The sequence below is a fragment of the Dipodomys spectabilis genome, unplaced genomic scaffold (assembly GCF_019054845.1).
Source record: "Dipodomys spectabilis isolate Male_0828 unplaced genomic scaffold, ASM1905484v1 ptg000108l, whole genome shotgun sequence".
Lineage (NCBI taxonomy): Eukaryota > Metazoa > Chordata > Mammalia > Rodentia > Heteromyidae > Dipodomys > Dipodomys spectabilis.
Genome location: NW_024870785.1, coordinates 10,421,367 through 10,437,921, shown reverse-complemented (window position 1 = coordinate 10,437,921; position 16,555 = coordinate 10,421,367). Strand labels below are relative to the sequence as shown.

General features: G+C 41.1%; 1 protein-coding gene across 1 annotated transcript in view; it reads right to left on the bottom strand.

Annotated features, from left to right (window-relative positions):
* Positions 1-13,253: 13,253 nt before the first annotated feature.
* Positions 13,254-16,555, bottom strand: part of Ap4e1 (adaptor related protein complex 4 subunit epsilon 1) — a 43,454-nt gene continuing 40,152 nt past the window's right edge. The window contains exons 20-21 of the mRNA XM_042687636.1: positions 14,788-14,945; positions 13,254-13,581 (exon numbers count right to left, since the gene is read on the bottom strand). Coding sequence (XP_042543570.1) covers positions 13,421-13,581; positions 14,788-14,945 — 319 coding nt within the window. The 3' untranslated portion in view covers positions 13,254-13,420. The remainder of the gene's footprint in view (positions 13,582-14,787; positions 14,946-16,555) is intronic.

The window sequence follows — 16,555 nt, the reverse complement described above, 5'->3', positions numbered from 1 at the left end:
ACAATGGACTAGGATGTCGACCAGGGTCATGAATCAGGTAACCTTTAGAGGAAAGGCTATCCCAACTTAGCTGCATGGATTTTCCTCAGTTCCTCTGACATGACACACAGCCCAAACTTGGCCTAGCTTCCTAACTCTCATTAGGCAGGAGGAAAAAAATCTTTCCATAACACTGTTTCTTAAAAGGGCACCTACAAATCCCTAGAAGACTGGGATGGGCAGAGAAGTAGAGGTGGAGTCTGTGGGTTCTAAAGGAGTATTTTTTGTTTTGTTTTTTGTCAGTCGTGAGGCCTGAACTCTGGGCCTGGGCGCTGTCCCTCAGCTCTTCAGCTCAAGGCTAGCGCTCTACCACTTGAGCCACAGTGCCACTAGGAATTTTAAATATTTTGTTTCATTTTGACAACTTCAAAACAAGTAAATCAACATAAGAACATTCTGAACCATGTGGGAATGACCTTATAGTTGAGTGATGCCATCTGGCTTCAGAATCCAAGTTGGCCTTTGTGTTTACAGTGTCCCTTGTGCTAATTGAGTACCTCGTATGAAAGAACAGAAGTTAACTTACTGTGTTTTTGGTTTTGTTTCAATCTAAGTATGGCCTCCCCGAGGGGCCTACAAGCATCAATTGGGAGCTCAGATCTAATTAATTTTGAGAAACAGTGCCATAACATAGGAGAGTCAGTGCTTGCAAAGAACAGAGGAATAAGTATCATCATGTGTATTACGGTGACTCGATTTCCAGAGCTCAAAGGGTTTCTTCAAGGGGTGAAACTCTTACCTGGGGGACACATTAGGTCTGCACTCACATGCAGGTGGGTTTCTACATGGTCCTTTTGAAAGAAAAGTGGCCAAAAGCTACCAGCTGGCCAGGTACAGGTGGCTCACACCTGTAATCCTAGCTACACAGGAAGCTGAGATTGGAGGATTATGATTTCAAGGCAGCTTGGGCAGGAAAATTGGTGAAAAACTTATCTGCAATAAACTACTCAGAGAAGGTTGGAAGTAGAGATGTGGCTCAAGTGGTAAAGTGCTACCTTGAGCAAAAGAAGCTCAGGGACAGCACCCAGGCCCTGAGTTCAAGCCCCAGAATCAGCAAACAAACAAAAAAAACTACCACCTATAAATCAGATCTACCACCTATAAATCAGATCAAAGAACTGACCAACCCATTTGTCAATCCCAACACTCAGTCTCAAAGGTATGAGAGTGTTCTGCCTTCCTAAGCAAAGGGAAAGGGATGGGGGAAACCTGTGCAGAAGAGAAGTCACCTAGATGCCCACATTCTGCCCAATTCCAGCTCCATCTGTTGGAAAGTCTCAGGCCTCGAGAGCCTTCGTGGAGATTGAGAATCCCTGGGGAGGCAGGGCACCCAGACACTAGAGACATCAAAATCCTTCCAGTCCCAGGAAAAGGGGAGCTTAGCCCGAGCAGACACTCACCAGCCCTGTGTCTAGTAACCTTGCCTTTCCTCAGCTGTCCTGACTTTGCTGAGCTTTGTCTCTACAGAAGGTCCTAGCAGCCCACCCAGACAGTTGGGCCTCCCAGGCTGTAACATAGAGCTCCTCTTAGCTGACTACTAAGGGCTTCTGGACCAGTTCCTAGAACAAGGGAGTCTGGGGTTTGGCTCCTGGCTCAAGGAGGGGCTGGGTAGGAGCCAGGCCTTGGCACACAAGTGCGGGAGGTTAGCTGGGAAGTAGTGATCAGGATGTTAGGGAAAGGAGCTCTTTCTGAGGCTCTGGTCACTCGTGAGGAAAGAACTTGTGGCTGGTCCCTAGAGGGTGATCTGGGCTTGCTCCATGTCACAGCTGGCTTCTCTGTTTAGATAGAGTCCTATTTCCTCTCAACATAGGATTGGCTGCCATTTTGTATCTCGGAAATAGTTGCCACTGTGTTTGACATAAAAGGTTTGTTGGGTTTGGGTTTTGAGTATTTGAAGCTTTCTTTTCAACTGATAGAGAAAGAGTAGAGCATGAAGGAGTCAGGAGATTCATAGCTTGCCCACTGCCCCACAATTCCCTTATATGTCGTTATCTCTGGGTCTCAGGTTCCTCAACTGTAAAAGCTGAGTTGTACAAGGTGGTGAAGAGCCTCTAGGTAGTTCTATGTTCTGGGCATTGCAGAAGAAAGGCCCTGGGTATTTCTGAGCTATAGGTTTCTTAGAAGGGAAACTTACTCAAGTAAAGCAATTGCTTCCAAATAGACACATGATTTCTTCTCCCCTTGAGGCACTTTGAGTATGTATCTAAGGTCATGGATTCCAGAGAGGAAAAGCTCTAAGCCAGAAAATACAAAGTAAAATCAAGACTCTATAAAGACCAGGAAACTACACAATATGGGCCCCAGGAGTCAGCTAGTCAGCCAGGCTAGCACGAGTCTACAGAGACTCATTAGGCCCAACCCTCTACTGAGACATGCGAGTCAAAATGAGATTTGTCAGACTCAAATAATCGATCTCTGGACAGATAGAGGAGTAATAAGCAAATCCATAAATAAGTTATTACTAACTTGAATCAAATACCACACGATATGATAGGTATTCCAAGTATATTTAAAGAAAGCCAAAGTATATTTTTTAAAAAGCCGTATTTTCTCAGACCATTTTTCGTTTTTCTTTTTTTTGGGTCCGGTTGTAGGGCCTGAACTCTGGGCCTGGGTGCTGTCTCTCAGCTCTTCAGCTCAAGGCTAGCACTCTACCACTTGAGCCACAGTGCCACTTCTGGCTTTTTTCTTTTTGCTTATGTGGTGCTGAGGAATTGAACCCAGGGCCTCAGGTATGCAAGGCAAGTGCTCTACCACTGAGCCATCTTCCCAGCCCTGGACCAGACTTCTCAAAGCTCCCCCATCTTCCTCTGTTCCTATTGCTGGCTGCAAAGTCAATGGTACTGTCATACAAGAAATTCAGACAATGAAGTCTGTTGACCCTAGTAGGGAGGGCTCAATGTAAATTCTTTACATCTCAAATTATTAAAGAATACAAATGCTCCTGGGCGGGGTGCCAGTGGTTCACACTTGTAATCCTACTCAGGAAGCTGTGATCTGAGGATCACAGTTCGAAGCCAACCCAGGCTGGAACAGCTGTGAGATCCTTATCTCCAATTAACTACTAAAAAGCCTTACGTGGAGGTGTGGCTCATGTGGTAGAGCACGAACTAGCCTTATGAGAAAAAGCTCAGGAACAGCACCCAGACCCTGAGTTCAAGCCCCCACACTGGCACACAAAGATTAAAAAAAAAAAAAAGTTAAATCCAGTTGACCAATTTCCCCACACAGCTGCATAATTAATTGCCGATATCTGAGGATTATGTGAACAACTCTTGGCTAAATTAAGCATCCCAAGAACTTGAATGTGGGGAACTGGACTATTGGCACACCTGGATGGTGCCACGGGGCCTGGAGCAGGTCCTTCATCCACCACCAGTGGAGGAAAGCAGCAGATTTCACTGCCCACCTCTCCCCGACCCCTGCTTCTCACTCTCAGAACCATGGACTCACTGATTATTGAATTCACTGATACTAGGTGGGTGTGCTGGGGGAAACATTGTAGGTTCAGGAGACTTCTCCAGCCCAGAATAGACTGTGTCAGGGTTAGGCTCTTAATACAGGCACTGGGTTCTACCCGGCTCTCCACCTCCACCTTATAATTGCCCAGGCAGAAAAGGCCCACAGCACGATGGGTGACCCTGGCAGTCAGGGCTAGCCAATTCTTCACTTGCCTGTGAATTCCCAGAGGAAATGCAAACAAATCAAGACCACACTTTGGCTGCTAGCCAAAGGAATCTTTGAACTTCTTCAATAAAAAGTCTTTAAAAACTGGTTCTGACCCAAATCTTTTGCTGAGGGGCCTCATGGCTTTCTGTTTAGACAAACAGTGTTGGTGGCATTTGAATAAGGGTTATTTATCTCAGAAATTATTTCCACCATGTTCTAGCACCTCAGTGTACTCTTCAGCTCTTCTTGAATATCTAGCACACGTACCTACGTCATTTGGGGTGGTTATGGAATATATTTACCTGTTGATGTTCCTAATCATCTTCTCACTTATTGGAAGCCCTAAATTGTAAAAGGCCCAAAGGCTGCAGTTTTCACTGAGACCAGGGGGAGACAGAATGACCTCTGCAGTAGGAGCTTTTTTGTTTTGTTTTGTCTTGTCAGTCATAGGGCTTGAACTCAGGGCCTGGGCACTATCTAATTTTTCACTCAAGGATGGCACTCTAACACTTGAGCCACAGCTCCACTTGCAGCTTTTCAGTGGTTAATTGACGACAAGAGTCTCACAGACCTTCCTGTCTGGGCTGGCTTTGAATTGCAATCCTCAGGTCTCAGCCTCCTGAGGAGCTAGGATTACAGACCCAAGCCACCAGTGCCCAGCAAAAGAAGCTGTTTTTAAAAGTATTGCTGAACAAGGTACAAGGTATCACTGCTCAGTGTGGTCTAGAACTACCATTGTTTAAAAAGTAACATAGCAAGTGTAAGGTCTTTATTTTTTAGACTGAATAGTATCTCGTGTGTGTGTGTGTGTGTGTGTGTGTGTGTGTGTGTGTGTGTGTGTGTGTGTGTGTGTGTGTGTGTGTGTGTGTACGCACACGTGCACACATGTGCCAGTCCTGGGGCTCAAGGCCTGAACACTGCCCTTGAGCTTTTTTTACTCAAGGCTAATGCTCGACCACTTGAGCCACAGTGCCACTTCCAGCTTTTTGGAGGTGAATTGTAGATAAAAGTCTGAAGGAGGGCTGGGAAGGTGGCTCAGTGGTAGAGCGCTTGCCTTGCATGCATGAGGCCCTGGGTTCGATTCCTCAGCACCACATAAGCAAAAAGAAAAAAGCCAGAAGTGGCGCTGTGGCTCAAGTGGTAGAGCGCTAGCCTTGAGCTGAAGAGCTGAGGGACAGCACCCAGGCCCAGAGTTCAGGCCCCATGACTGGACCCCCCCCAAAAAAAAAAAAGTGTTAAGGACTTTCCTACTGGGGCTGGCTTCAAACTCCTCAGATCTCAGCCTCCTGAGAAACTAGGATTACAGGCATGAGCCACCAGCCCTGGCACCTTTTCTATTTTTCCTTCTCATATTGTTGTTGTCTTTCAAAATAGATTTTATGGCAGAAATCTACTATCCAAAGCCACATCTCCTGCCTTGTTACACAGAAAATCCAGGAAAGGGGAAAACTAAAACTTTCAGAACGAGGTATTCTTCTTCATCCGATGTGTTCTCCAAATTAATAACCTGACCATGTCTACTTCCACACTTTTTTCCCCCCTAATTTTACTGAGTCTGCTTTGATCCTTCAAAGGAACTCTATCATCAAGAAACCTAAACAACAGGAACAATCAGGTAGCACTGAACTCTCCTTTATTGTATCTTCTGCAGAAACAGACTTGAGCCTCTTCAACCTGCAATCCATCTGCTCTCGACCTGTAATACAAATCAAAAGCCTTGGGGAAGTTCACCTGAACATCCCAAGTCACTGGAAAACTAACCCAGAGCAGGAGAGGATTCCAGACTCAAGGAAAGAAGAATCTCAGGTCACATTCAAAGTATGTATTTTCATTACTGAGTAAACCGCCCCTCTCCATAAACGCTCCTTAATTGGGGGATTAGCTCAGTGGTAGACCACCTGTGTAGCATATACAAGGCCCCAGGTTCAGGTCCCAACACTACAAAAAATTATCTCTTTTTAAATGCTCCCTTAAATCACATCTTTGTGGAACTAAAACTGTTGGCTTCTACCTGAATGACTCTTACTGACAGCAGATAGGAATCAGCTCTGATTCAGAATTAATTTTCTCTTATGGTCCACTTTTGTGACATTTCATAGGGTACTGAGGGTTGGACTGTAACATTTTAAAATGTCAGTGTATTTTTTTTATATAATCAGTGTGTTGCATCTAGTATCTTATGACACCACCACATCATCTGTAGCCAAACAAAGAAAAAATAAATAGAGGTTCAAAAGATGCCTGCTCCATCCCCTATTCAGGCACCCTTTCTTTATAGATGGACAAGAAGACATACCCTCTGCCACAGTACCACCAAAAAGAACATTTTAACTAAATCCTACAAAATGATTTCATTTTGTACCATAACTTACTTGTGGATTAAATGAGACACCTGACCTGATTTTGTTGTTATTTTCCCCTCCACCATCTTATTCATGTGTTAACATGGTAAAATTGGCCATAAGCATGGTGGAGCAGAAAAAAAAAATTCTAAGAGTAACTGAAATAACGTGTTCATAGATATTTATGAGGTTGTAACTTTCCAAAGCTCTGTCAAGCCACCTCCTCTTATCAAGATGTTACTGTGAGTGCTGGTGTTTATGGCAAGTCATAAAAGAACGCTTCGGGTGCCTATTCTGGGTAATGCCTAATTTTAGGGCTTTGGAAGAATCTCTGTGTGGGTCATTATTCACTGTTTAATATTACTTGTCCTCTGGTGGAAATTCTAAATGTCTAGTTTAGAGGCTGATTTGAAAGAGAGGTGGCCAGGCCGCATAAGAACAGGGTTTGATCCTGCCCAGGTTAAAAGTGATTTCTGATTGCTCTTGAAATCAGTTGGGAGAGCCATAAAACCATATGTTCACTTATTTTTTCCCCCTCATCCTTTTCTTTTTCTTTTTTTTTGGGTCTGGTCGTGGGGCCTGAACTCTGGGCCTGGGTGCTGTCTCTCAGCTCTTCAGCTCAAGGCTAGCACTCTACCACTTGAGCCACAGCTCCACTTCCAGCTTTTTTTTTTGCTTATGTGGTGCTGAGGAATCGAACCCAGGGCCTCATGCATGCAAGGCAAGTGCTCTACCACTGAGCCACCTTCCTAGCCCCTCCCCCTCATCCTTTTCTTTACCTCTATTCTTATTCTCATTCTAGAACTCCTTATGCCTTGTTTCAGAGCTCAAATACAATGACTAATACTGTCATCTCTACTTTTGGATGGCCATGCCCTTTTCCCAGCCATGAAAGTATTCCTCCATATTCCACGTATACCTATTCTAAAGGATAGGCCTTTGATCAGTTGGCATAGTCAGCAAGCTTACTTCAAATTCACTTCACAAAAACAAGCTAAAACAAAAACAAAAACACCAAACCCTGCCATTTTCAACCAGAGAAAATGGAAGATTCTCAGCAGAAAAACACTGCTTGCTTGGTGAAATGTCAGGAGTTCCCAGGAAAAAGCTTGAACTCCTTTTAAGTAAAGCATTACATAGCCATGATGGAGTCTAAGTACTCCTGAGACGGAAACACAGTAACCCATTATCATCATTATCATGCTCTTGTACCCTGGCCTCATAACTGGATGTCAGATAGCTAGCTATCTGCTTGGAAAACAATGTAATGGAGTACTGGATAGGAGATGGAAGATGGGGCAGATGAAGTGCAGCAAACTCAGGAAGGGATGACTCAATCCCATTAAAGATTCCTTAAAATAGGGTAAAGTGGGTAACATTAATCTCCCGATGACTGGGTGTGAGGTCATGTCCCTTCTGTTCTCAAGCACTGAGTCCCTGGAGAACCCAAGAAAGCCTAGAGTGATAACTGGTACTGATAATGTCTGAGACTGGCAGCTGAGCTGTCCTCAACCATTTTGATCTTACACCAGCTTCAGATAGACAGCCTTGAACTCTAGGCTTCTGGCTGTCATGGGCTTCTTGCCAGGACTCTAAGCAGGAGCTGATTTTTTTTTTCTTCCCACTCTGTTAGGGATCAATCACAGCACTCTGACTGAGAAACATTATTTTCAGAAGGCCTTAGAACTTTCTGAATCATGCGATGTGAATGAACCAATTCATCAACTGTATAAACACAGTGGTTAATCATTTCAAATATGCTTATTCCATTAAATATACATATATGTATACATGTCTTGTATGATGGATTTATGTGCTCACTCACTTTTGGCGATGATTGCTCTAATAAAACAACGCAAAAAAAATACAAGTGAATAATCAATCATCAGTGATTAACTTGTCAAAAGTAGTTTTTAATCTGGCTTTACAACTACCTACTTTAATAAGATAAATTAATCACAGCACTGTCTAATTTCCTGCTTCAACTGCCAAATTAATCTAAAATAATGAAGTTCCTATAAACTCTTTTAAAAAAAATTCTAGCTGGACTTTTGGCAGTCAGAATGGCTTCAAATATGTAAGTAACCAAGAAAAAAAATACAAAATATGTTTCCAGTAGGGAAGAAGCCTCTCTCCTCTGACAGGCTGCAACTTGTCAATCTGCTCACAGATGTTATGACACTCAAATTGGCAGGGCTCCCAAACAGCCAGCTGCTCCTCACCAAATTCAAAGGTGTGGCAGAAAAAATAGAGAAATGAAGAAGAAAAGGCCAAGGATACTCAGGGAGATCATGGAACCCCAGTGTGAGTCCTAACTCCACCATAGTTATCTGTGTGACCTTGGGCAAATCATAATACACTGTTTCCTCATCGGTCAAATAGGAAACAAATACCTGTTACAAGGATTTGGGGATATTTGGTGCCTTTAGAGTAGCTTCTGATCCAGCTGGACTCTAAATTTAGTTTGCTAACTGCTGTGATGACAACTTGCGATTCCTCTGAGGTCTTATAGGACTTAATTCGAGGTAGGAAGTCATCATAGATAGCAGATAAACCATACAGAGAAGTGAAATATAAATATAAAATATAATTGGGGTCTACAAGGTGGAAGCCCACTTAGTGTAAGGCAAGTTATTGTTAGAAGCTGATTATGAACTACTTAAGACAAAAGAACTATCAGTTTCATTTGAATTGCAACTCCAACATGGAATGCTGCAGTAGGAAGGATTCTGTGGTTGAGTCTGGAATCCAGGGTCAAGAAGGAAGTGATAGACTGCAATAACTGCCATGATCACAGAAGAAATGATAGTATCTGACATTCCTGTTATAGGAATGGAATTCACTATGCAATCCTGCAACTGGTTTACCCCATGGAGTTGAAACCTTAGTGATCGCACAAAGCCTGCACATGGATGTTCATAGCAGCTTTGCTCAAAACTGTTTGAACTTGGAAGTAAACGAAATATTACTCAGTAGGTGACAGAAAAAAAAAAAAAGCTGGACTACATCCAGACAATGAATTGTTCAGCACTAAGACAAAATCAGCTACCAAGACATGAAAAGACATGGAAGAAATGTAAATTTCAAAGCAAAGGAAAATAACCTGAGAAGGCTACAGACTTTATGATTCCAGTCACATGACATTGCGGAAAAAGCAAAACTAGAGACAGAAGATAGTGGCTGACAGGGTAGAGGCCAGGGGATGTAGAGGCAGAGCACAGGATTTTTAGAGTGGTGAAAATACTCTGGATGTTACTATAATGTGGATATATATCCTCATACATTTGTCCAAACTCAGCATTTATAGCAAGAAATGAACCCTAGGTAATAATAATGTGCCAATGTAGGTTCAATAATTGTCACAATGCACTACTGTGGTGGTTCATGTTGGTACAGGGGAGGCTATGCATTTGTTGAAGAAGAAGATAATAGGAAATTTATTTATTTATTTATTTTTGGGTCTGGTCGTGGGGCCTGAACTCTGGCCTGGGCGCTGTCCCTCAGCTCTTCAGCTCAAGGCTAGCGCTCTATCACTTGAGCCACAGCGCCACTTCTGGCTTTTTTCTTTTTGCTTATGTGGTGCTGAGGAATCGAACCCAGGGCCTCGAGCATGCAAGGCAAGCGCTCTACCACTGAGCCACCTTCCCAGCCCCGATAATAGGAAATTTCTATTTTTCTCTTTCTTTCAATTTTGCTATGAACATAAAATTGCTCTTTAAAAATGAAGACTTAAGGGCGAACTTTTTGCTTCCTAGACACTGTAGCCAGCCAGACATAAAGGGATGGGATTTAAATTCCATTTCTGACCTAACTTTTGTTTTAGGATACAAAATACAGAACTAGCCAAGACATGCAGATTCTTTGGTCATGAAATCTGTAACTGGTTTACTGTGCTTCTTGCATCTTAAAGCTCCATAATGAATGTTTCCATATAGAAACAGCATACTGCTGTTTCTGGTCAGATGAGTATAAAAGTACAGGCAATGGACAGGTATGGTAAGAACCAAAAATGTATGCTTTCATCTGCCTGAAAGCCACCAGTTTTCTCTGACAACACAGAGGAATACCACCCATTAATCAGATCAGGTTGTTTGATGTTGGTATGAGTCAATTATTCTTTCCATCCCATTCTAATTGCTTCTGTTCTCTTAACTAATGCTTACCATTTGTTTTTACGGTTATTATTAAGTAGCTGTACAAAGGGGTTAAATAAAGCTTACCAAATTACAGATTAAATAATTATTTATTATTCAGATATTTAAATAAAGAACATATACACCAAAGAACAACATTTGTATTTATTTGTACTCATTATGTTGATCTGAACTCTTTGAAATATCAGGTATCACCTCAAAAATAAAGTAATAGATGTATACTAAATTGTTAGCTACTTGCATTTCTCTCCCCTAAAATTCTGACACAGCAAAACTCCATAAAGACATGTGAACAGGTTCAGTGCACTTTCATGGCTCACAACTGTGACACAGAGACCATGTGTATCCATTTAAAAAAAAAAAAAAGACAAGTAGTTAAACAATTTTTAAAATTACTGGCATGAAATAAAAGCAAAATACTGCACTTTAACCACAATCACTTTGGGAGTTGGTAGGAATGTACTTTGGCAGGCATATCCAGGCTTGGTAGGCTTCGCCACATGGGTGCTCACTAACTGCTCAGCTTCCCTTGCAGTTTCTCTAAGGACCCTAACTGGGGCTCACTTGCAATCCCTGAGCCTCTCATCCACCTGTCTCCTCAGAACTATTCTGGAGGGAATCTGATTCTTTTTCCTCCACCTGCTCCTAAGGCCTTCCTCTCTTCTCTTAATCCCCGCCCCTACTTGTCTCTGCTATCACTGCCATTTGAGCAATGATGTCTGGCACGAAACTCACCCAGCTGAGCATCCCTCCCAGCTCGCATCCCAGATGTTGCCCTCCACTGACTAAATGATAGCTATCCAGGAAAAGGAATGAGTCTGTCTACAAACATCATTTCCCTGCTTTGTGTTTATATCCCCATACAAGGCAAAAAAAAAAAAAAAAAGCTGATCGTGCCTGATTTATAACTTAAAATATTCAATGAGTTTAGATAAAATATATACTGACCCAAATGTCTTCAATAGCTACTTTTTTATTAGTTCTTAAAAATCATAAAAATATAAAAATTGTAAACATTTTACTAAACGTTTCAGTAGAAACCCTGTTACCCAACTTTTTATTTAGTGGGTTCAGAAAGAACAAAGTGACACTACATTCCCTTTGGCAGACCCAAGATCATGTTCCTAGCCCTAAACAAATTCCTACTATCAGATGTCTTTGCATGCCTAGCATGTTTCATGACAACTACTGCTGCCACTCATGAACACACCCTGGGACAAAGCAGCAGAGAAAATGTGACCTTTCCCCATTGCTCCATACCTGACTGAGCCTCATGACCACACAAACACATGGAAGCAACTCTTATGTCAAAGGCTGCACTGCTGTGCAAAGTGAGAGCACAAGATCAGGTGAGGGGCCGGGAAACCTGCTGCAAGGCAGAACTGGAGAGGAAAGGAGAGCTGATGAGGCCAGTGTCTACCAATGTCTACCACACCCCTAGTACCCACACTCCCTTCATCTTGACAGTGCTGAGAGCCGGAGAATGAACTGAGCCTAGATTCAAAAGGAAGAACCTATTATCCAGTAATTCCAGTCACTTATTGCTCCTTCAGCAAGGTTTCCCTGCATATTTTTAAAAGACTGAAATTAACAAGATGTTATATTTAACTTTAATCAAGCAAAAGAAACACTGCTTGTGTATTTTGCTACAGACACTTAAGATTACTGAAATCTATCAGCTCTGAGGAATCCCATTTACCAGTTATGACAGATGAGTAACTAAAACAAGAATGTCTGACCCGGTAAGAAACAATATCAACTAACTATAATATTTGCACAATGACTTATGTTACCTGAATAGTCTCCATAGTGACAAGCCAGAAAAAGTGAAATAATAAACATTTCCCACAGCACCATAAGGTCATAAGGTTTTAAAAATACTATTTCAGTACTGTATGATCTTGATTTTGGTCCATCATTCCTTTTAGGCATAACCTCTTCTCTTATTAGTGAAAAGAATTCTTACATGAAAAGAGGCCATGTAGGCACAATTATAGCATGAAAATGATGTATCTTGCTGAAGAACTTGTATGGTATACTTACAAGCTCCCTGCTTCAGCTACACCCATTGAGTACTAGTGGATTCAAAGGCTAGGAAAGAGTTTTGCCATTTATATACCATAGTCACAAATTTTAATTTGCCAAAGAGACTTCAATAGTAACCAACATATCTGTCATACCAAAAAGTACTTTATATTGGTATGCTTTTATATTGTGCTTTTATGAGTTCTGTTTCTACTTACTAACATTTTGTAAATGGCTCTGGATTTTTAAATAAGAATATAGTTGATCCATTTTTAATTTTAAAATAAAACAGAAATGCAAATGGAAAACAGACAAAGTAATAGCCAAATTATCTGGGATTAAATGTAAGAAGTTATCTACAGTAAGAGACCTACCACAGATTGAATCTGTCCAATATCCAGCATGCTCATGGATTTCCTACAACTGTTAGTGTGTATGATGCCAAATAGGTTCAACACTGACCCACACAAAACAAGATTAAAGTACTAATTGACCAACCATCAAACACACTGCATTCCAAAGCCGAATTTGAATTAGGTTTAGGATTATCAGTTTCATGTCCTTCCTCTACTAATGCTAAGAATTGTCTTGGCTTTACTACAAATTGTTAGTGCTAGAGTAAACTTGCTATAAAATTATGTATAACAAAATAAATATTTTCAGTACCTCCACACTAAATGATATATAAATCACTAGCATTTTATAACATAAGCTTAGGTCACTGTTTTAGAACCCAAACATACTGTACAATCCTGAGTAAAAGGTTAGGGATTACTTTCTTGACTGACTAGGAATAAAAAACAAAACCAAACTACATAAACCACAAATTGTAATAATCCCTGTTTGCATTAAAAGCCAGGCACTGGTGGCTCACGCCTGTTACCCTAGCTCTCAGACAGCTGACATCTGTATGATCACGGTTTGAAGCCAGCCTGGGCAGGAAAGTCTGTGAGACTCTTATCTCCAATTAACCACCAAAAAGCCAGAAGTGGAGCTGTGGCTCAAGTAGTAAAGCATCAGCCTTGAGCAAAAAAGCTAAGGGCCAGTACCCAGGCCCCGAGTTCAAGCCCCAGTACTGGCACAGAAAAAGAAGGGTTTGAATAAAGTACCATGAGTTCTTTTCACTTTGGTAAATGAGTTTAGCTATGTAAACCATTTATCTTGATAGAGTAAGCTGAAGCAGAGCTTCTGCTAGGATCCCTCCATCACCTTTTGACACTGACATGATAAATAGTCCGGAAGAGCAGGGCAGGAGGATCTGAACCACAGGGCTAACACATCAGCATGAACTCGGCAATGCAGTAAGCAGGGGACTGATGGGAGCAGCTGACAGGCCAACAGCCCTTCACTGCCTGCAATAAAACAAGAATGAAAACCTACTTAATACATAGACTTCAACACACATTTCTCCAAGAACATTATATACAAATGGGCAGTAAGCACATAAAGAAATACTCAGTATCATTAATCACTAGGGAAATGTAAATCAAACTTACAATGAAAAACAACCCATTCAGATGGCTACCACAAGAAAAACTGAAAACAAAAGTTTTGGTGACGATATGGAGAAGCTGGAAGCTTTATGTGTTGCTCATAAGAAGTCAAAATGGTATAGCTGCTAGGGAAATCATATGGTGATTTACCAAAAAATTGAATTTGCAATCAACCTACGATATAACCAAAAGAACTGAAAGCAGGAACAGAAACGTATTTCTATAACCATATTCACAGCAGCATTGTTCACTTTAGTCAAAAAGTGGAAGTAATCCAATTGACAGACAAATGGATTGTCAAAATGTAGTAATTCATACAATGGAACAGTATTTGGCCTGAGAAATGAAAGATATTTTCACATATGCTACTAGGTAGATCAACTATGAAACACTAGGCTGAGAAAACCCAAACATGAAAAGACAAATGTTATAGGATTCCACCTATGTAAGTTACCTAATGTGGTCTAATTCATGTATACAAAAAGCATAAACCATGGTTGCCAGGGACTGAGAAGGGGGAAAAAGTATAAGTGTTCAATAGGTACAGAGTTTCAAATGAAATGTTAAGAAAGTTCTGGAAATGGAGCGTTGGTGGCTCATGCTTGTAATCTTAGTTATTCAGGAAGCTCAAATTTGAGAATCATGGTTTAAAGCCAGCATGGGCAGGAAAGTCTTTCATATCTCCAATTAACCACCAAAAAGCAGGAAGTGAAGCTAGGACTCAAGTGGCAGAGCAGCAGCCTTGAGCAAAAAAAGCTAAGAGAGAGTACCACGCCCTGAGTTCAAGTCCCAGTACTATGACTACCAAAAAAAAAAAAAAAAAGTTCTGGAAATGAACGGTGGGTGATGGCTGTACAATAATGTGAATGTTACTTAAACATGGTTAAAGTGGTAACCTTTATTTTTTTCCTATAAAAATCTTTGGTACGAAAAACACACTTCTTTGAAAGATACTCATATTACGTATTCTAGCTGTAAGAGATCTGACACTTGCAAGGCTTGATTTGTGTTCTGATGGTGACAAAACTGGGATAAGCACAGGACTGTCTTCATAACTGTACCAACCTACAACGTCAATAACATGAAGTCGCAGTTTCTGCTGCAGCACATTGAGGGCAGAAGGCAGAACAGCTGGAGATGCTGCTGTTTTTATATTTTGCTTCACATCATTTGCAAAGGAGAGCCAGAGTTTTCCAAAGTCTTCAGTTGAGATTTTTAAAGGTCTGAAAATAATTTAAAAATTAGGCTTCAGTATAAAAATACAATAAAGTTAAGCAAGCAAATATACTTCAAAGGACTCACGGAAATAAAGTGTAATCGCTGGGTCTCACAAAATTTATATAGTGTTTCATCTACCAACATTCCTGAATACTGGAAGTAAAAGATACTGAATTGCAAATATTTTTTCCATACATTACCTGGTTTTATCTCAGGGAATTAAGTCATTTTAATAAGGCTATAAGTAATTTCATGAATCATTTTTTTGTTGTTGTTGTTGGTTGTGAGGCTTGAACTCTGGGCTTAAGAACTGTCCCTTGGCTCTTCAGCTCAAGGTGAGCACTCTACCACTTGAGCCACAGGGCCATTTCCCGTTTTCTAATGGTTTATTGGACATAAGAGTCTCATGGACTTTCCTGCCAGGGTTAGCTTTAAACTGTGATCCTCAGATCTCATCCTCCTGAGTAGCTAGGATTACAGGCGTGAGCCACTGATGCCCAGGCTCAAGGAATATTCTTTTATGTATACTTTGAACTTGGGAGTAATAAGATACCAAAGACATGAAAAGAATGAATACAAAGACCCTGCACTTTTAATTAGGCTAAGGGAAAGAATTTTAACAAATATGCTTTAAAAACAGTTATGAAAACTGGGTGTGATTGTACACACCTGTAATCCCAGCTGGTGAAAGTCTGAGGCATGAGAATCATTAGTTCCCAGTCAGTCTGAGTTACATAGTGAAACTTTGCCTCAAAAGAAAACTAAACAAAAATCATCAAGTTACAGGCCCATGGATCAAATAATTAGCATCGAGATTATTGGCAACTTTCATATTTTACATTTTTATTTAGCATTTGAATTGTTATGATAAGTATGGAATGATTCAGCATTCAAGACAAAAGATATTTTTAGAGAGGATTTTATAAAGAAAGGATTTATGTATAAAAGAACTGTGTGATACAATTTGCCATTCTTAACCATTGCCAGTATTCATCATGGGGCATACCTTAACAGCCAGAGAGTATGTATATATATATTTTATTTTATTTTTTTTTTGGGTCCGGTCGTAGGGCTTGAACTCTGGGCCTGGGTGCTGTCCTTCAGCTCTTCAAATCAAGGCTAACGCTCTACCACTTGAGCCACAGCGCCACTTCCAGCTTTTTTCTTTTTGCTTATGTGGTGCTGAGGAATCGAACCCAGGGCCTCAGGCATGCAAGGCAAGCACTCTACCACTGAGCCACCTTCCCAGCCCCGAGTATAAGATTTTTTAAGGCTGGATTTTATCTTACAGCATGGACTAAATATTCCTTGACGACTTGTTTTTACTAGAAGACTTCAAAGAATGGACAATACATTTTTAGAACTGAGTGAATAAAGAACTAGAAAATAAGCCAGGCACCAGTGGCTCATGCTTGTAATCCTAGCTACTCAGAAAACTGAGATCTGCAGATCACAGTCCAAAGCCAGCTGGAGCAGGAAAATCCCCATGAGACTCTTACCTCCAATAAACTATTCAAAAAAGCTGGAAGTGGCTCTATGACTCAAGTGTTAGAGCACTTTAGCCTTGAGTACAAACAGCTCAGGGACAGCACCCAGGCCCTGAGTGTAAGACCCA